This window comes from Danio rerio, chromosome 11, assembly GCF_052040795.2.
Source record: "Danio rerio strain M-AB ecotype USA chromosome 11, GRCz13ab, whole genome shotgun sequence".
NCBI classification, from domain to species: Eukaryota; Metazoa; Chordata; class Actinopteri; order Cypriniformes; family Danionidae; genus Danio; species Danio rerio.
The window spans coordinates 11,552,720-11,574,969 of record NC_141031.1 but is presented as its reverse complement, the minus strand read 5'-3'; the positions used below and the strand labels follow the sequence as shown (position 1 = coordinate 11,574,969).

Here is a 22,250-nt window from a genome sequence, read left to right as displayed (position 1 = left end):
GCATTTACTAACATGAACAAACAATGAACAATACAGTATTACAATTCTACAGTATTTATTCATGTTAATAAACGTTAGTTAATGAAAATACAGTTGTTCATTGTTAGTTCATGTTAACACATGGTGCATTAACTAATGTTAACAAGCATGGACTTAAATGTTAATAATGCATTAGTAAAGGTTCAATTATGATTAATAAATGCTGTACAAGTGTTGTTCATGATTAGTTCATGTTAGTAAATGCATTAACTAATGAACCTTATTGTAAAGTGTTACCAATTAAGATATTTTTCAAAACCCTTCTATACTGCTTAAAGTGACATTTAAAGGCTCAACTAGGTTAATAATGTTAACTAGGCAGGTTAGGGTAATTAGTCAAGTTATTGTATAATGATGGTTTGTTCTGTAGACTATCGAATATAAAGTTAGCTTAAAGGGGCTAATAATTTTGACCTTAAAATGGTGTTTTAAAATGTAAATATGCTTATATTCTGGCCGAAATAAAACAAATAAGACTTTCAGCAGAAGAAAAAATATTATCAGACATACTATGAAAATTTCCTTGCTCTGTTAAACATAATTTGGGAAATATTTAAAAAAAGGAAAAACAAATTCAAAGGTGGGCTAATAATTCGGACTTCAATTCTACAATCTATAATATATATGATGCGATTTCTTATAATATTCTATGTATAATATTTAAGGAAGTTTTTTAAAGGCGTGTTTACCCCAAGATCATAATTTACTGTTGTTTACTCTCTTTGTTAATATTTATTTTATTTGATTTAAAGTTTATTATTATTACTCATTTTGTAAGATGAATTGTGTATGAAACACTATTCCACTTTCAAGCAGTTTCAAGCGCTTCATTCAAAATCGAAGCATTTTTGAAACCTTGAAAACACTAGAATGAAATTCAAGCATTTTCAAGGTTTTCCAGTACCCGTACACTATCAAAACAAAGGTACGAGAGCTGTCACTGGGGCAGTACCTTTTCAAAAGGTACATATTTGTACCTAAAAAGTCCTTAGTGGTCCTTGATGTACCTTTGAGGTTTCAATATGGACTCTTTAGATACAAATACCTTTTGAAAAGTTACTGCCTTAGTGACAGCTCTCGTACCTTTGTTTCTGAGAGAGTACAAACCCTGCATTTGAAATGTATGTTTTATTTAATCTGCTCACACTTCAGTTACGGTTACATTAAAAGGCAGAGATAGAGAGAGATTTGGGTAGACATTTGTTCTAAAAAACACACATTTTCTTATGAATATGCTTGTACAAATTCATATCAACAATCCACTTATCCACTAGTTTCTGAGTGAAATTGTGTTGGAAAAAATTCATAAAACACACAAATATCCCGAAACGGGAGAAGAAGAAAAAAAGCATGACACTTGATCCTGTAAACCTACCTTGACGCTTCTGGACCTTTAAGCTTTCAGTTTAGCCCCAGTTTAATGAAACAACTCTATTAAGTTGTTTGGGTTCAATGCATGAGTCCTACCTTCCACATCGCTCTCCACTTCTCCTGTGGTCACTCCAGAGGACATCCTGGAAGGCAGACTGATGCCAGATTTGTTCACAGCCCTCACTCGGAAGTGATAGGATGCCCCGTCAGTCAGGCCGTGGACGGGCAGCTTGCACACTTTCACAGGAGAGTCATTGCACTGGACCCAGTCCTTAGTTCCTGACTTACGCCTGCAAAGTGAACACACAAAATAGATACTGTCAAGATAAAAATTATTCACACACCAGATATATTTATTTATTAATGGATGCAAGGCACTATAGTTAATTTATTAATTCCTAATTACCTCATTAAAAAGTATTTGAATTACTTTTATAAGCCCTTTGTCTAAAAATAAATTTTATAACTAATTAAAAACCAATATTTCTAAGACAATAAATATTATTTCCCAATTAATTTCCCTAAAAAGCAATAGAAATAAAATTATTTTATTATTTGCAGTGAAGTGAAACATTAGATATATAGAAAGAGAAACATTGTATGCATCAAAGTAATGATACATATTAAATATATCATCTATCGTCATTATTTTCTTTTTCAATTCATAGTTTCTTGGGCAGTAAGTGTAATTGGCAAACAATTATAACTTCCTCTATTTGAAAAAATGTAACTACTGCGCAAAATAAGTGAATAACAAATATAATAGTATACGCACAGACAAAACATTATAAAAAATACAATTTATCTGCTCCTTGATTTGAACATTGGAACAAAAGTTCAGTATTTAAAGCACGCATATTATAAGTACTTGATACATTTAAATTGTTTACTCTGAATTCCACAGATTCAGATGCAAGAATTGCTACTTGTAATAATGTCCATACACGGATACATGGATAGCACTTTATTCTAGTCATAGTCCTGCATGTAGTTTCCATAGTCGTAGTACTTACAGTGTTGGAAAAAAGGAATTTATTTTTATTACTTTTGTGTTTTTATTTTTTAGAAAAATGTTTGGACTAACAACAGAATAATCAATCTTTTTCTATTGTACCACATCTTTACCAGACACACTTCCTCTTTTTTACCATGCTGCATACTTTTGTAAGGAACATGCTGACAAAAGGGAAATAGAAGAATAAATATAATGCGAGTGCCCTTGTTTTCAGACTGCTGTTTAATACAAAGTCTAGACATGTCACAAGCTGTCATTATGCTTGTAGTTGCTGTGAAATATATTAAAGATGCACGTAATTGTTCAGTTCTGGTATGCAGAGAAGGGTTGCAGAAAGAGGAAGTATGTCTGGGGTACAAGAGCCAAAGGACTGCAAAATGACTGATAATTGACGTTAAACCAAAACTCCACCTGTTAATATCAGTTGTGTATATATGCTGGAGTCAGGAAATGTATGTTAGTTGCGCAACCTCTTGAATGTAATTCTTGTATTGCATTGGGGTAACGTAACCCAGAACTCTGTCATCGAATTATGCATTTGTATCTAATAAATTACTAATATTTTTGGCACTGAGGAAAACACTCTCCAAACCTTTTCTTAGTGAACACGCATGGAATTGGCTTGATATTCCAACAACAGTTATTTCATAAACAGGTTAGTAACTAGGTATTATCAGTAATAAACCTACACCTGAACCTATGCAGTTACCTTCTTTGATAGGTACACTGTAAGTACATGTTAAAGGGATAGTTAAATAACAACAAAATTGTATATGTTCACTGTTTCCTCAGCCTCAAGTGGTTACAAAACTAAAAAGCTCCCAAAAAAAGTTAATTTCTTTGTTGAACACAAAAGGTGATATTTTGAAGAATGCTAAAAAACTGAAAAATAATCTTACGTTTCAGCATAATTTCGTCATTTACATTTGTAATTGAATTACAGTAACTAGTTACTTGGCTACTAATTACACACAAGGAGAAAATATATTGTCTGCATATTCATTAACAGCAAATTGCTCCAAAAGTATATGCAACCTTTATTTGTACTGTCAAAAAATAAATAATACTTTTGCTGTGTGTATCTGGGAAGTGAACCAGTTTGCAGTTTACCCAATGGCCAACAGAGTCGCTAATAACAAGGATTTATCTACATATTCTCCTTTAACTGCAATTAGAGGCATAGTTCACCCAAAAAATAAACATTTACTCTCTAAAACAGCAGTTCTCAAATTATTTTCATCCAGTACCACCTCAAAAAAAGTACCACCATAATGACCAGTATTGAAATACAGTAGCATAGGCCCAATAAAGCAGCTAAAGCTCTGCACAATTAAAAAATGAGGCAGATTAGTTCCTATTATTAAGAATGTTTATTATTGTCAGCCACTTTAAACATTATAAATAGTTTGAACATTAACAAAGTGCTTTGCTTATAGTTAAAAACAAACAAACAAAATAAAATGTTAACATTTACATTAAAATGTGCTTTTAAAAGTTAAAAGCCTATTTATCAAAACCTGGAAGTGTTGCTTGGACCTCGTAAATATAGTCTATATGTCATCATATTCAAATATAAATAATTTTAATCAATTTTATAATATATGTAGCATGTACAGTAAATATGACATATTTAGTTCCTCCGCGTACCACTAGAAATAAGCCCACGTACCACTAGTGGTACACGTATCACAGTTTGAGAACCACTGCTCTAAAGAAATAGTTTTTCCTACTATAGGAGTCAATGGCTAGAGGTTTTCAACTTTCTTCAAAGTATCTTCTTTAGGTTCAACATAAGAAACTACATAATAGAAAGAAACTAAAATAAAAAAGATTTTAAACAAGTAAATGATGACAGAATTATTATTATTTTATTTTTTGGTGATCTATCCTTTGAATTACAAAAGTAAATTATTTTATTTCCATGAACACATTAAAATCAGCTCTATGTGAGGTGTTAGGCTGAAGTCTGAAGGGAATGGTTACTTGTCCACGAAGTATCCAGTGATGGGAGCCTCATGGGTCGTGTTCGGAGGTTTCCAGGAGATCAGGACGTAATCTGCATTCACATCAGTCGCTGTAACATCCATTGGGGCTCCAGGGGCCCCGGACACTGTTGGAGCAGCATCTGTGAGAGGAAACACACACAAATATTAATTGATCTCTCTATCATTTATTTAAAGTTTCTAAGGGCAACTTGAATATTTGCTGTGTATGTATTGCTAATGCATTTACGAATGTTTTCTACCTTTAACAAACAGGTAAGCGCTGTGTTCTACGGTTCCATCCTTGGTCCAAATGCGCAGGGTGTAAAGTCCCTCATCATCCTTGTTCAGGTAAGGAAGAGTGAGCTTGGCGACGCCGCCACCAACAGACATCTCAGCCCATCTGGATGGCATTAGCAAAGCATCTACACAGACAACAACAAATGTGAGGATCTGTTGAACTTTTTCACCTACATTCAAAGTGAATGAAAAAAGCATCCTCTCACCATCTCTGTACCACACAGCCTCAGGTGGAAGATTTGGCAAATCGGGCACCACCACCATGTTGGACACCAGACTGACAGACTCTCCTTCTTTACCAAATGTCACTCCGAATGACTCCAGCAGAGTCACCTCAAGTTTACTAGGGTGGATACCGCCGAGAGGAACTACAGGACACAGCATTAAAAAACCAAGTCCCAGAGTAAGAGAAGCACCAATACAACAAAAACAACTTTATTAAATGGTGCAAAACCTGTTTGACTAATGTTTAGTGTGAAGATAATAAATAAATCCTTGTTTATTTGTTTATTTATGTGTAAGCCTGGAGAACAAAATATATTGCTAATTATTGATATAATAAATTCAATTACCAAAAATACAATATGTGGTTTAAGACAACAGGCTTTTCTTTAATGGCAAACTCATTATAATATAACATAAAGATTCTGCTCCATGAATATGTTTTGTACATTTTTAATTGTAATTTTTTATTAGCAATTTTTAGACAACCTTAAGGGCGATTTTCTCAATACCCAATATTTTTTAACCCTCAAATTGCTGATTTTTTAAATCATTTAAATATTTTCCGTCCTAACAAAGTATGCAGGAATGGAAAAATTGTTTATTTGGCTTTCAGATGATACAATATTAAACAAATCAGATCCATTACTATATGTAATTATAAAAGTATTCCTGTGATGGCGAAGCAGAACCTTCAGCATCATTTCTCCAATCTTCAGTATCACATGATCCTCCAAAAATTATTATTTAGCATCAATATTTTACCATTAATGAGCCCCTATTATGGGTTTTTGGGTCCCACTTTATATTAAGTGTTCTTAACTACTATGTACTTGCATCAAAAAAATAAAAACAATGTACTTACTGTGTTTATGATGTATTTGAGAACACTTGTGGTGCTTTTGAGTTGGGATAGAGGTTGGGTTATGGACAGGTTTGGTGGTATGGGTAGGTTTAAGGGTGGGTTAAGGTGTAAGGAATGGTCAACAGTGTATTTACAAATGTAATTACAAAAGTTAATTAGAGATGTATTACATACTTGTATTTAATCAAGCATAAGTACACAGTAAATACATGTGTTTACACAATAAGTACATTGTAACAAACTATTAATTCCTGTGTAAATACATATTAGTTAAGGCCACTTAATATAAAGTGGGACCGGTTTTTGAAAATGAACTTTCATGTAGTGTGTAACAGCTCTAAGTGAAATATCAAGCTAAGGCCTCAATCTGAAAGTGAATTGTGTTTAAAACTATTGATTCATCTATAAGAGTCGACTCTCAGTGGTTTGAATGAATCGCCTTGGTAAGGAGTCTTTAGCCGTGATGTTGATACGGAACTCACCTTGAATACCTTGTGTTGTGTTCTCTGCATTTTTCTGATGAGTGCTTCAGCAATCCACATGCTTACAACGAAGGATTCGTTGGCCGTTTTTTAAAGGAAGGATCAACAAATACTAATGATGTACTTGTATGGGACTTTATCAGAGCTGGACAGGAACTTTACAGTACACAGTTCATGGATCAGTTTCTTCCTTCATTTCACAAGTGTAAGTAAGTACGATTAAAATGGTTGCCACCTTGTTTTCTCTAGCTTTCAAACTATTTATTTAATTGTTTTGTTACTTGTAACTGCTTGTACTGTATCTGGTTAACTTTTTATATTCTCCTATTGTGTCTAAATAGTTTTTTGAAAACACAACGCATGCTGCTTTGTTAATGGATGTAAATGCGTTTGTGAGCTCACGATTTGACATTGCTATGGCCGCCGTCAGCTGTTCAGCTTGACAAATTTCAAAATAGTTCAGCTTTTGCCACTGTGTGGATTAATACTGAATGTAAGGCACTGTTTTTGTTTATAGTTAATAGAGCAATATGCTGGTGTTAATCTGCATTGCTTTAATGCACTCCTGCATTGGTCTCACACATTTACTCTGCACTCTGACTATGATAAGTTGTGCTGGGCATTTCCCACACTGAACGCAGTCGATCAATCACAACAGACTGGGTCATCGGATCAATCGGTGCAGATTAGCATTGGGCTAAGGACGTATTTGGGAACAAATGAATCACTGAACAAATCATATGGGATTCATTGAGATAATTAGGTAAAAAAAAAGCATATTATAAAGTTATTGCATATTAAGGTTATTAATGTTTTTTGACCTTGCATGCATGTGAGCCTGTTGTTGGAGACCCCCAAAACCAAAATGACATTTTATGACATTTTTAATTTATAAGAGGGACTCTTTAAATCTTTTTATTTATTGACTTATTCATCTGTATTCATTCGTGTTAAACTATAAAGAATATTGTTAATATACAGTATTTCATTAATTCATGGTTATATTTCTCTGCACTTGCGGCTTTAATAAAACAAATGCCACAGATTTTGTGTGCAATTGTTCAAACCTAACAAAGTAATTTGTAGTTTGAACAAATTATTACTATAGTAACATCTGTATATCCACAACACAAGATGTTTACCACACTGCTGTCTGTTTACAAGCACAAATAACCTCTGGGAAAAAATGTGACATAGTTTCCATGTCTTATCAAGGCTTTGCGCCTGGAACAGAACGGATATTTATGGCTCATGATGTCAAGTAAGCTCCTTCAAATTGGGCATCAAACACAAGCTCAGTCCTCACCTAGTCCTGGCAGATGAGAGAGCTCTCCTCCCCCTGCTGGCCCTACATGGAAAAACAAGCATAGTACATTACCGAAAGACCCAACAGCACAGTAAGAGAATATTTGAATGCTAAAGAATACACACTCACTCCTGACGCAGACAGTGGCCTTGGAGGTGGCCTTTCCCTGTGGATTGGTTGCCACAGCACTGTACACTCCAGAATCAGAAACTGCACATCTGCAAGACAACACAATTCAATTCACAATAAAAAATAAACAGACTGGACAAGCGTTCTAGCTAAATTACAAAATGTTATCCTCAGTGGTTTTCAAGTTATGTAAACAACATTTCGTCACCTTGGAATTAAAAGGTTCTGTCTGCGTTCCGAATGATTTTTAGATATTGAGCTTTAAAGTTTTTGCATTCCATATAGCAAACAGTATGTGTGTAATATATATATATATATATATATATATATATATATATATATATATATATATATATATATATATATATATTAGGGTTGGGCATTTAAGCTATATTGCCGATACGATACGCATCTCAATACAAAGAATACGATCCGATATATTAGCGATACATTTGTGACATTGCGATGCAACACGATACGATTTACACCCATATCACGATACAATGCGATAATTCAGCTCTTACTAATTAGATCAAGTTTATGAGATGATGTAAGAAAGGATGCTGTGCCATTGAATGAGTTTGATTATTTTTTAACCAAGTAAAACCAAGACTTTTTTTACAAACTGGCTTTTCTCTCAGAGCCAGAGTGTCAGTTTACAGTAGAGGGCCATTTTAGAACATATAGCACATATTATTTAAGTATTTTCAAGATAAACAGAATGTAGCCTAAGTTCAATAATAATTATAAATGTATATATTTGCACTCTTTCAACATAAAGGTTTACCATTGCACAACAAGAATTGTGATTTAACTTTTCAACTATGAAAACAAGTTTTACAAAGATATTTTGCCACTGAATATTCAAAACTTAAGGTCGTGAACTGGCAGTGTTATGTTGCTTTGAAACATCACTATCACTGTAAACAACAGGCTAATAAATATATAAATAAATAAAAGTTAACAGGAGGTGTTTAAAACCTTGGTTCTCCGTGACATTAGGCTGAATATCTTTGCAGATGAACAATGCAATAGCATTCGTTTTTGGCGTAGAGCGAGCAGAACTGTTGCGCATGGAGAAAACTTTCAACGCTTTTCTCACCACTTTTGGAGCTGGTAGCTACAGTTGAAGCAGAGCAGGAAGCCGGGGATGCAGGAACACTGGAAGATGCTTCCACAACAACACAGAGGTGCCGCTTCAAGTGAGATATCAGATATTAGTCGTACTGCCCGTGTATTTTACAGATGTGCGGCACATTTTGCAAATTGCATCTGTCCTGTCAAGTCATCCATCCTTTTTGCAGAATCCATAATGTTGCCATACTTTAGATTTAAAACTCAGTGAGGAATAAAATGTTTGTTTTGCTTCTCGCGCTTTCTGAGGGCGCACCACTAGCTTCATCCGCACACCTGATGCACTGAGTTGTAGTGTAAGTGTACACATCTGCAAGTCCGTTGCTAAGGCATACTTTATGTAGGTCGATTAAATTATGCGCCAAAAACAGGTTGACAACACTTTTTAATAAATAAAAAATACATTCTATATTAAAAATATAAGCTGTATCTTGGAAAAACCGATGCATCTCGCAAAAACCGATGCATCTCGATTTGCTTCCAAAATTTCATTCATCCTCTGCTGCTCTATCGATGCACTCGCATCGTGCACGCGCATGACGGCATATCGATACATATCGGTTAATCTTCCCATCCCTAATATATATATATATATATATATATATATATATATATATATATATATATATATATATATATATATATATTATGGAACCTTACAAGGTGACAAAATATTATAGATAATAGTGGGATAACTGGATGTACCATTTAAAAATTCTATTAGTCTGCATATCCCTGTGATTCTACACACATCATTTCAAGCTTCAGAATTCAAACCAGCATGAGGAAAGAAAAGATGAGCCTAAGGATGCTAAAATGTCAGACTCTAGCATCAGTCACTAGCACACCTCAATGATGCAGTATTAACTAAGTATTGGAGTCAAAACTAGCCTGCATCATGATTACACTCACACTCCTAAATCTAGATCACTGCAAGGTAATTCCTCGGGTTCTACTCATACTGTGCTGAGCAGAATTTGAATAATAAGAAAATGTTAAGGTCAGTTCATTGTTACTGTGCTTTTATTCTGAACAGAATTAGAAAATAATGACAGTTCAATAAAGTCTCCCAGAACACGCCCCCCTGTCTGCTATAGGTGATACTAACAGATACTAACAGCTCCTCCTACTCACTACAGGTCGAGGCACAACTCAGCAGTACTGGTTCCACAAGTATTTTCCCACTCATTTTTTCTATAAGGATTTTAAAAAGCTCTTTGTTATGACAACATCACTGACAATAATATAAATCTATAATTGGCTATGACTGTCACAGAATTAGACGCTTGAAGAAAAGTAGGCAAAAGGCAAAGATTCAAGACTACATTCATATCAAGGGCACAATCAAATAAAAATGAAGAAAAATAAAAGTTAAAGGTTAATAAAAATAAAAAGTTAAACATTACAGTTGTTGGTTAAATCACTAGAAGCAATATAATGTAAGTTTATTGCACAATATGCATAAATATCTAAGTATTATTTCATGAAGCTAAAGATCTTTTGGCAAACTTTGCTTCCCGGGACTCTCTGATTGGTGACAATTTCTGTAAAGCATGATGAATAACATAACCTTTGCACAAACTATTTAATTGAACACAAATGCTTTTCTTTAAAAATATATACATTTAATTAATGTAAACAGATGCTTTTTTTTTATAAAAACAAAACAACTAATTCCCTTATTGTTCAAACAAACATCTGCAGAGCCACTTTTTTTTAAATGTTCACTTTTTGTTTTGGTTGATAATATCACCAATAACTTTCTAGAACTGTCTGTTCACATTAACCTGGTACAGAAAAACTGATTTCACTAGAAAATTAAAACAGTTTAGGCGAGTCAAAATAGGTTTAATGATCCGCTTTTAGTTAACAGGGTGGAAAACTTGCTCTCTGAGTTCTTCACACCTCTTTCATGAACCATTTGGTACTAGCGGAGAATCGTCTGCATCCAGAACATGATCTCACATGACAGCAGTGTGTTTCTCTCAGACATGCTGTGCTGTCCTTGAAGGAGTGAGAATAGAGCAACGAAATGTGACCTTTAGTCCCTCTGGACTATTTTAGAGCCACTCCTTTCCCTTTGCAATGCATAAGACATAATCGTCCTAACCAAGATCATTTTCTCATGTATTTAACACTATTTAGTTTCTCTTTTAGAGTTGCGGTTAAACACGAGACCTAATGTTTGAGAATCTGGTTTGTTGAAACAGTGGCTACTAGGATGACCTGTGATCTGTAAGAGCTGCTATACTGTACTGTAATGGTGGCTTCACTGGCGTCAGCCGTTCCAGGATCAAATGACACATAGCTAAGTTGAGCAAAACCAACAGCTGAGACTTCTTCAAGAAGAACCTCACTGTGACTAAATAGGAAAGTGCCGCTCTTACAAGTCCCTCATTCACTTTCCCATTCCATTACGAAGGGAAAGAGGGGGGTCCAGAGAGTAAAAGTGAATTAAGACCACCGGCTGTAAAAGCTTTAAAATTAGGAAAAAACTTACAATAGTTTGCAATAAGCCATATTTAGACAAGAAAAGACAAAAAGAAGAATGAGATTTAAATAGTCTTACATTTTATTTTATATTTCGGTAAATTTATGGAAATCCAGTAGACATCTTGATGTCAAAACGACATCAAATTGACATCAAGCATGAAGTAAAAAACATGTTCAAAATGCCAACCGATTTGATGTCAAAACCTTGATTTCCATTTGACATCCACACATTGATGCCTTTTTGAGACCCTAAATAATGTAATACAAAATAGTATAATATAAGAAAAGTTTTATTCATCTGAAAAATGTACGTACACTACCTTAATGTTCAAGTCACATCAAATTGACATCTAACTTTGGCATTAAAAACACGCCAAAAAATCGATTACAGCACAGGCCTGACATTGATTTTAGATTTTTTTAATGTGAATGTTAGATGCCAATTCAATGTCTTTTTGTACATTTGGCATTAAGATTAAATGACATCAAACTTATAATATAAGTTAATTGACATCAAATTAATTTTGTGTTTCTAATTCATGAGAATTTGTGCAGACAAATTAGCAGCTTATTTTGTTTTAAGTACCTATTATTACTTTGAAATAAAACAAGAAAATAGGTTCAAAAGACCTACTCACACCCCAAAACAATGACTATAAATTTGAATAATTAAGTTGGATGAGAAAAGCAAAGTCCACACCACAACCTAAGTAATAATAACAAAGAGAAATTGTAATAAACATCCCTATAAGGGCTTTTTTTCCCAGCTGATAAATGATAAAACATGGATGGCCAATCACAACCCATCCTGCTTTAGGAAGAGCAGGCATTGAAAGAGAACATTTATAAAACTGCAGAACATGCTTAAAATAAATTAACAACATGGTACACTGTGCTATTAGAGCTATCCGCTTGTTAAGTGTGACGTCACGCGAAGCGGCTTCCGCGTCCAAGCGCTCTATTCAACTGAATGGGGAGACTCATGAAATGGTAATAATAAACGTTTACAAAGCGATTTCAAAAATCACGATCGCAATATACATGTTCATGCCTAATATCTGATGGCCAGAAAGTGATAATTTTTTTTTTAAATTGTTAAATTTTTGGTATTTGATATGCAGCAAGCCCAGAGATTGTTGTGTACACTATGATTTTATATAAAAATAACTTTAATGTGTGATAGGAATAAAACGTGATCATAAACTAATGATTCCTCCACTCAAATGAATGGCGGCTTGGACATGGAAACAGTATTACATACGTCACAAACACGCCACCACTTAACAAGCGGATTGTTATAGCAATCATTCTTGGTGTGAATGAGCCATTAAGCAACAGTTCACTCAAAAGATTTCCTCTCACTCAAGTTATTCTAAACTTGGTCCCACTTTATATTGTGGCCTTTACTAATATGTACTTACACAGGAATTAATAGTTTGTTACAATGTACTTATTGTGTAAATACATGTATTTATTGTGTACTTATGCTTGATTAAATAGCTGAATGTAGTTACATCTGTAATTAACTTCTGTAATTACATTTGTAAATACACTGTTTACCATCCCTTACACTTTAACCCCCTCTTAAACCTACCCATACCAACAAACCTGTCCATAACCCAACCCCTATCCCAACTCAAGAGGACCACAAGTGTTTTCAAATACATTATGAACACAGTAAGTACATTGTATTTATTTTTTGATGCAAGTACATAGTAGTTAAGGACACTTAATATAAAGTGGGACCCTAAATTTTTAAATTTAAAATTTTGGACTTCTTTCTTCTGTTCAACACAAAACAAGATATTCTGAATAATGGTGGAAAAAAGCAGCTGTTTACATCAAAAGTAGGAACAAAAACTACTTAGGGAAAAATGGTAAATGTATGTTTTCTTTTCCAAATTCCAAAATCAGAGTAAATGATGGCAGAATACTTAATTGATTGCAAACTGACCAGATGAGGGTGTGTGAGGTCATACCTGCTAATAATCAGACTGTGAACCCCATATTTGTTCTCAATTTTGTACTTTCCAGGAGCACTCAGGGGTTCGATGGCGACATTATTCCTATACCTAGCAATAGACAGACAAACAAGTATAAGTTAAGGTTCATTTGAACCACATTAGTAAAAGAGGCAGACTACAGTAGAGACAGACAACACATAATGGATCTTGTTAACAAAACAAAGCATGCATTTTATTTTTTATTTATTTTTATAAACTAACAGCACATTCTTCATAATGTGTTTAATGACGTTTGCAGAGAATCATTTTAAATGATCAAATCAAACAACAGAGTTTATTAATCTTTTGGAATATAAAAATGAAGGCCAAACCATTTGACAATAGGAGTGGGTTGGCCGGACACAGTGCAGAACAGCTTGACGGGCGTCTTTTCCCATACAGTGTGAGATCTGAGACTGACAAGGAAGTCCGGAGCTTTGGGAACCTCAGTAGCAAATTCCTTCCTCAACGGCATCATTCCCTTCACCTGTTAAAATACCAAAAGGACTGAGTAAAGAGTCAGGGTTAAAGGTGCTGCATTTGGACCTCGCTGACTTTCAAAAATATCTTCCTCTGTGTTCTGCAGATGAAAGAAACTTACACAGATTTGGAGCGAACTAAGCCTAAAGTCTTTACCTGTAAGCTTAACAAATTTAGCTTTGCTTATTTTCCTATTTTTTAATACTTAGTTTGTCCAAAAGGTGTTGACATGGAACAAGAAGCACATATAGGTGAAAGCAGGAATTCAAGCAAGTTCTTAAGACAAAAAGAGATTTCATATATTATTTAGTAGATGAAATAATATTTCATATACAATAAGTAATTTAATCAGTGCTGAACATTAGCATTTTAGACAATAAAAGTTACCATAGAAATACATCCTTTATTCATTCATTCATTTATTTATTAATTTATTCTCCGTCAGCTTAGACCCTTTTATTAATCTGGGGTCTCCACAGCAGAATTAGCCACCAATTTATCCAGCATATGTTTTACACAGTGGATGCGCTTCCAGCTGCAACCCAGTACCGGGAAACACCCACACACTCCCACATTCAGTTTAGTTTATTCAATTCACCTATACCGAATGTCTTTGGATTATGGGGAAACTGGAGCACTCGGAGGAAACCCACACGAACATGGGGAGAACATGCAAACTCCACACAGAAATGCCAACTGACCCAGCCGGGACTCGAACCAGCAACCTTCTTGCTGTGAGGTTACAATATTAACCACTGAGCCACCACACCGCCAAAATGCAAATATAAATATAATGATTAATGTGATTAAAAGGTGTAACGGTGGCGCAATGGATAGCATGATCGCCTCACAGCAAGAAGGTCACTGGTTTGAGCCCTGGCTGGGTCAGTTAGCATTTCTGTGTGGAGTTTGCATGTTCTGTCCATCTTTGTGTGGGTTTCCTCCCACAGTCTAAACACATGCCCTTTAGGTGATATGGATAAGCTGAACTGTCCGAAGTGTATGAATGTGCACTGCAAATTTTAAATAGCAGATTTAACTATCTTAGAGTTAAAATGAACACTCCCTCAGAGTTTATTTGGGAACCGCTATAAAAGTGTTAAAATAACATTTTTAAAAGAGTTAACATTATCAACACTGAGAGAGTGTTAATTAGCAAACTCTTATAGGGTAAAATATCTGTTCGGAAAAAATACCAGTAGCTGTAGTTGCCAGAATGTTTCCTTAAAAATTACGAAAATTTTTTAACTGCTTAAATGAACAAAAAATATCTGTATTTTATAAACTGATACATTGTTCAGTTCACAAAATCATAGCTTAATGCATAAGAACGTAAAGTCATTTCATGTGTGTTTACAATTACCAAACAGATTTTCACTGCATTAGTAACTGCACAGTTTCATTTAAACAAAAGAAGATGCAGCACAATATCAGATACACTCAGTCCATCTTGGACTTGAACACAGACGCCACTATCCTCCACAATGGTGACACAAAAAAGTTTTGCTTTTTTTTTTCCTTTCCAGATTTTACGGAAAAATACCGGCAGCTGTGGTTGCCAGTAATCTACTGTTTTTAACATTTTGCATTTATAAATTCAATTTACAGAATATTTCTGTTGAAATGCATTCCACAGTCTGTATTTTTCATTGAACGTGTGTGTGTGTGAATGCATGAGTGTATGGATGTTTCCCAGTGTTGATTTTCAGCTAGAAGGGCATCCGCTGCCTAAAACATATGCTGGATAAGTTGGCGGTTCATTCCACTGTGGCGACCCCTGATTAATAAAGGGACTAAGCTGAAAAAAAATGAAATTAAAAAAAATAATACAATGAAAAAACGTGAAACGTGAATAAGTTAGGAAATCTCCATGGTAACTTTAATGATTAGTTTGGTTTATTTTAATTTGGCCCACCACCCTCAATCAAGTTTGGTTTTTGGCCTATAATAAGAAAAAGTTTGGGCACACCTGACCTAGACTAACGGTGCTTTTCCACTGCATGGTATAGTATGGTTCAGTTTTGCACTGCATTTGATACCTAGTGCCTGCTATTTTTTAGTACCATCACAGGTGAGGTTTCAAGCAAGCCATGTCATTAACAAAATATAATGTATTTAAAATGCTGATCACCAATTGGTCCGAGAAAATTGTCACTACAGTTTTTCCTGTTTGCTTCGACTTGATTAAAGAAACTAGGTTCCACTCCATTTTCCTCATCACTATCCCAGCAGAGCAGAAGACAGGTCTTGCAAATGTGTAAAGCCTTCCTCATTGGGTTGACACATTCTCCCCACCATTTTTCAAAACAGTCAACACTGATGTCATTCAAGCAGTCCAAACTCCATTGTTTTAGCTATGGTAACCAAACAGACACCATCTATTCCTAACCAATAGAAACTACCAAGATCAGTATGAATTCACTGAAGCACCGCTTTGACACTCCTTCAAGGCAAGGCAAGGCAAGGCAAGTTTATTTATATAGCACATTTCATACACAGTGGCAATTCAAAGTGCTTTACATAAACAGGAATAAAAAAGACAAGTTTAGGAAAATAAAATGCAGACAATAAAAATTAATAAAAACAGATAAAAATAAATTAAAATGAGTTAAAATAGGTTATAAAAGAATGAAAAAGAAAACGAAAAACATAATAGTGCGATCTGTCGGACGCAGCACAGTGCTCATTCAGTAAAGGCACAGCTAAACAGATGTGTTTTCAGTCTTGATTTGAATGTGCCTAATGTTGGAGCACATCTGATCATTTCTGGAAGCTGATTCCAGCAGTGAGGAGCATAGTGGCTGAAGGCAGATTCACCCTGCTTTGATTGAGCTCTTGGAACTTCTAGTTTATATGATCCTAAAGATCTGAGTGATCTGTTAGGTTTGTATTCAGTCAGCATATCTGTAATGTATTGAGGTCCTTGGCCATTTAGTGATTTATAGACCAGTAATAATACTTACTTCACACAAATCTTCAATTAGTAATCAGTCTGCAAACATTAAAAACAGTGGAAGGTCTATGTTCTGTGATTGTATGGATGGAGGGGGTCAAAAGTGGCCTATACTCCCAATAGATTTGACTGTATATTGGTTTACATGTTTTTTATTATTATTATTATTATTATTTTACAGTATTTCAGTTTTCAGCCACAGTTTGAAAAATGGCATGAATTCAATATAAATTTATATATACATTTATTTAAAGCATTTATAATTCTGGTTCCAATTCTTTGCAAAAAGGCAAATTTGACAGCCCAAATTGAAAGGCAACAAATGGCATTGGCAATAGGCTACAATGTCAAGCAATGGTGCACTGATTCACACTGAGTTCTGTATTTTGTTGTCCATTGTGTGATGTTTAATTGAAAGAGTTCTTATACTTGTTTGCAAGTTGTGTTGTTCGAAGGTAAAACTAGCTTTTGTTGAATATTTTAAATGTGCGTTTGTCAAGCAAAATGTGTCAATTTGACCATAAGTGCCGCTGTTTAGGCCTGTGAGTTAACTGTTTTGAAAATGTGGAGTTTCAGTTGACGGCTGCATCAAAGCAATCAAGAAAAACTGTAACAGTAACATTGGATTTGCAACATGAGACAGCGACTATTGCTATATTTAAATAGACTTTTAATATTTATTTATTTTTTATTTATCACAGGGCAAAACAGGCATTTTTCTATTTTACAGAACAAATATTGTGTGCATGTGCGTCAAAACAAATAGGGTATTTTCAAGGTATTCATCTTGTATTTGACTGAACGTCTTAATGACCTTTAACGCCATAAGCCAAACAGGCCTGATAAGTTTTGTTATGATCGAACCTCAATAATCTGGCTTAACAGGTGCTCAAACTTAATTTGAGACACTTAAATGTATCTATAGATATGGGTGACACTTTGTACAAATTAAACATCATTAAAACATTTCCAGTCAACTGAACTCCTTGCTGCTATGTTTTATTTATTTATTATTATTATTATTTACTGTGTCCTCAGATTGAGTTTAAAACATATGCATTTCGGATTATTGGTGAAAACATCTTTTATTAAAATGGCTCCTATTTCAAACGCTTCATCGTATTGAACATTGATTGAAATGGAAACTTTTTTTTTGGATTAGTTTCGACTTTCAGAATCCAAATAATTTGATCAGTATAGAAGCTAAGGAGAAGACATTAAAGTCTGTGGAAAATGGTTTAGGAGTTTTTTTTTATTTTTTATTATTTTGTGCTTTGGACTACTATTAAAAAATCCACAACTGTTTTAAATCACTACAAACACAGTTATATTGCAGACATTAAACCAAAATGCTTGTTTGAGTGAATTGTAGTGAGAGTCTGTGTTTGTCTATGCAATCAACTATACACCTACATCACTAAACACAAGTATACTGTATGTATAAAGCATACTTCAACAGCATTTTAGGGAGATATTTTTCATGAAAGAGACATTTAAGTGCTGAAGTATGTGTTCACCTCTCTAGTAATCTCAATGTTCTGCACTTGCTCCTTTGTGGCCACTTTCATCCTGTGCAGCTCCTGTTGAATTTGAACCAAATCTCTTCCAAAGTGAGCCGCCATCCTCTGATACTCCTGCATGCCCTCAGGAGCCCTGAATACACAGAAATATACATTCAAATGCACCGAGGAGTACATGCAGTGACACTGATTTTCCTCATCTGTAAATATGGAAGCGCTCTCCTGGTTTTCTCTTACGCCATCTTTAAATAGCCTTCTGAACTGTAATAGATGCAGGAGCCAATAGATCTCACCTCTCCCTGAAGTTTGGCACTGTGTAGGCTGGTTCCGCCATCACCTCCGTGGCCTGGACCTGCTCCTTCTTTACTACCTGAGAGCTTGATTTCCTGCCGGACACAATCAGAATCATAATAGCTTTAAGTCAAGGGTGCTTGCATTGGGCGAAATTAGGTGTGAGAAGATTGGTTTGATTTCAGTGTTCTGAATGACAGACTATTACATTTTATTGGTGTAGTACATGTATATGTGGATTTATCTCCATGTCTAAAAAATGTATCACAATTTTGAATGAAGATGTAGGTTTTACAATTCAGGCAAAGCATTAAAGGATCAAACATTCAGTTTGCACGTATGGAAAGAATGTGTAGAAATTTTTTATTTTTATTTTTTTGTAATGAGTACTTTTTAAAAGTATGCTAGTTTTTAAACCTGAAAATTGAACCCCACTGTAAATATATATTTAAAACACATGATATTTACATAATATTGATAAATATAATTGATAAATTGTGTGCAAATATTAATATAACTTTTACTAAAATGTACATATAAATATTAAATTTACATATTACTGTAAATTTATATAAACAAAATATTGAGATATGAAAATGTACACCGACACAGTTGACGTCAGAATTATTAGCCCCCCTCATCTCTAATAACTGATTTATTTTATCTTTGCCATGATGAAAGTAAATAATATTTTACTGGATATTTTTTCAAGACACTTCTATACAGCTTAAAGTGACATTTAAAGGCTTAACTAGGTTAATTAGGTTAATTAGGCAGGTTAGGGTAATTAGGCAAGTTATTGTATAACGATGGTTTGTTCTGTAGACTATCGAAAAAACATATAGCTTAAAGAGGCTAATAATTTTGACCCTAAAATGTATTTTTAAAAATTAAAAACTGCTTTTATTCTAGCCAAAATAAAACATATAAGACTTTTTCCAGAAGAAAAAATATTATCAGACATACTGTGAAAATGTCCTTGCTCTGTTGAACAGCATTACACACTGCTACAGTTCACCATACAATCAAAGTTTATTTTTTAGGCATTAGTCCTGGCATCATTTGCATAGGTTTATGATATTGTTATGGTCAGTACGCTTAAAAGTACGCTTGCGTCTAGTACAGGGTGATTTAAAAAGAGAACCACAACTTTGAAAATCTGTATCAATCAAAGAAACAATATGAAATATTGGGTAATTAATCAGTGTGAAGAGTACTTAAAGTTGTTTCAGTTGAAAACAAGTTCAAAGATGTTTAATATCGAGTGACATCAACTCGAAAGTTGTGGTATTCTTTTTGAATCACCCTGTATATTCTTATAAGTATTTATTTCTAACTGCAATTATTTATACAATATTAATCTAACGTTTATTTACTAACAGAGTGTTTATTTACTACTTAAGGTTTAAAAAAACATAAAAGTTTATATTTTTATTACCTATTCATTCATTCATTCATTCATTCATTCATTCATTTTCTTGTCAGCTTAGTCCCTTTATTAATCTAGGGTTGCCACAGCGGAATGAACCGCCAACTTATCCAGCAAGTTGTTACGCAGCGGATGCCCTTCCAGCCGCAACCCATCTCTGGGAAACATCCACACACACATTCACACACACACTCATACACTACGGACAATTTAGCTTACCCAATTCACCTGTACCACATGTCTGTGGACTGTGGGGGAAACCGGAGCACCCGGAGGAAACCCACGCGAAGGCAGGGAGAACATGCAAACTCCATACAGAAACGCCAACTGTGCCGAGGTTCAAACCAGTGACCCAGCGACCTTCTTGCTGTGAGGCAACAGCACTACCTACTGCACCACTGCGCCACTGCCTCCCTTTTATTACCTGTTTAGTAATGTTATTGCTGTTGTTTATAAATAGCTCTTATTTTAATGTGGTATTATTGTACATCATTATTAATACTGACTGTGGTACACTGTTAAAAAAAAAATTTGCTGATTTTAGTTAAAATAAGCGAGTAACCCTGTTGCTTTGTAAAACAATTAATTGAGTTAAAGTGAAAATTAAAGTAAAATGTAAGTAAATCAACTTAACAGTTCCTAGTTACAATGGGTTTACTTACTTTAAGTAAAGCCAACTTGTCACTTGTAAGGCAGTGGTTTTACTCACTTTTTTAAGGAAAGTAAAATAATAACTTTTTTACATTGTAAAGTTTTACTCTATATTAATGTTGAATATATATAATGAATATTCTTTCATTGATATTGATATCATACATAGTTGTGCAAACAGATTCTAACAGGTAATGGTAACAAAAGCAGCATGTTTCATTCAACAGCGCCAGCAAAGCTTTGAAAACATTCAGAATTTTTGGAAAATAAAATGAATTAATTCTTTTTTACAACTAATAAGCTCTAACAGTGATCACTACAGATGAACAGAATGACTATAGCAACATAATGTCAATAGTCATATAGTATAGTAAAAGCTTAAAACCTTCTCCATGCTTGTTATCCTCAAGTCAACAGCATCCTCACTGAAGCAATTCTCCCAACATGATCACAATAAGCACAGCTGAGCGCCATGCTTCAGATCATATGTAATTCAGATCATTTAGCGTTCTCCTTTCTCACCGCTAATGAATGACATAATGCTAAGCTCTGCCAATACACACATCTATACACCTTACATCAGCCATCTGAGTCTCCTGACCTTTAAAACTTGAATGAATCAGCAAAGTGAGCAGCATTAGCATAAGCGAACTGCATTTTGTGGTCTTCCAGCCTGCTGAAGCCTCTGAGCCAATGCTCGGCCAATCAGATTGAGCTTCAAATCCCCCATCATTCCATACCTTGACTGATGGACAACATGTTTTGAGCTTTGTTGATGTGTTTGCTCCTGCCGATAAAGTGTTACACCCTTCGCAGGCATGACTGGAACTCTCTGAAAAAGACCTTTTGACCACACCAAAACTCTAAATCACCTCCAAGAAGGATTTATTTTGGACAAAACTGTACAGTTAATAAAGTTAAACAGTTAATAAAGTTCAAAATAAAGGTTCTTTATGGGCATAGACGATTCTCTGGACAACCTTTAACATCCACTAAATGTTTTTTGTACCACAAAAGGTTCTTTATAATAGAAAAAGGTTCACTGAAAAAAATGCTGGGTTCCACACAATTTCTCCATGTTGTACCAAGACAAATCTATTAAAAATCTACTTTTTAAGCTGTTTTAACAAAGTGTGTAGGTATAGTGTATAGACTGTCATATTGGGGTGATATCAGGCCTGTGAAGAGACCGTCCAAAGGGCATGTGCAGGATAAATTTTTTGAAAAGCGGTGAGGGGGGAGGGGTTGTTGTCGTGCGCACACTGATGAGCGGTGTTGTCGCGTGCGTTCTGATAAGCAGTGTTGTCGCGCGCGTTCTGATCAGCTGTGTTGTCGCGCGTACTGTAAAGCGTGGGGGGCTGAGCGCGTGTATGTGTGCACGTGCCTGGGTGATATAAACACACAGACTTATTTTTTTTAATTTAACAACATAAAAATGGTGGACCAATTGAAGCGGTTTTTAGATGAACCGCAACTTGACGTAGGAGTGCGGTCCCCCCGCCAACCAATTTTGATTGACAGGCGCATTACCATATCCGCAGTTTGTTGTTTCACGTCCGCCATTTTCAGCATGTATAAGTGAAAG

At 34.7% G+C, this 22,250-nt stretch overlaps 3 protein-coding genes across 9 annotated transcripts in view; all 3 read right to left on the bottom strand.

The window, feature by feature from the left end:
- pla2r1 (phospholipase A2 receptor 1) overlaps positions 1–22,250 on the bottom strand; it is an 868,273-nt gene that overhangs the window by 655,848 nt on the left and 190,175 nt on the right. The window lies entirely within an intron of this gene.
- The window catches only part of myom2a (myomesin 2a), a 64,584-nt gene that overhangs the window by 35,876 nt on the left and 6,458 nt on the right, over positions 1–22,250 (bottom strand). For all 6 annotated transcript variants that reach the window (NM_001346203.1, XM_087271852.1, XM_087271853.1 and 3 more), the window contains 11 exon segments: positions 1,507–1,700; positions 4,409–4,550; positions 4,671–4,832; positions 4,914–5,075; positions 7,583–7,624; positions 7,712–7,800; positions 13,318–13,410; positions 13,674–13,828; positions 18,292–18,427; positions 18,588–18,680; positions 21,406–21,508. In NM_001346203.1, coding sequence (NP_001333132.1) covers positions 1,507–1,700; positions 4,409–4,550; positions 4,671–4,832; positions 4,914–5,075; positions 7,583–7,624; positions 7,712–7,800; positions 13,318–13,410; positions 13,674–13,828; positions 18,292–18,427; positions 18,588–18,680; positions 21,406–21,485 — 1,348 coding nt within the window. In that variant the 5' untranslated portion in view covers positions 21,486–21,508.
- rbms1a (RNA binding motif, single stranded interacting protein 1a) overlaps positions 19,254–22,250 on the bottom strand; it is a 312,567-nt gene continuing 309,570 nt past the window's right edge. For both annotated transcript variants that reach the window (XR_015502396.1, XR_015502397.1), the window contains exon 11: positions 19,254–19,280. The gene's annotated coding sequence lies outside the window, so the exon portion shown is untranslated. The remainder of the gene's footprint in view (positions 19,281–22,250) is intronic.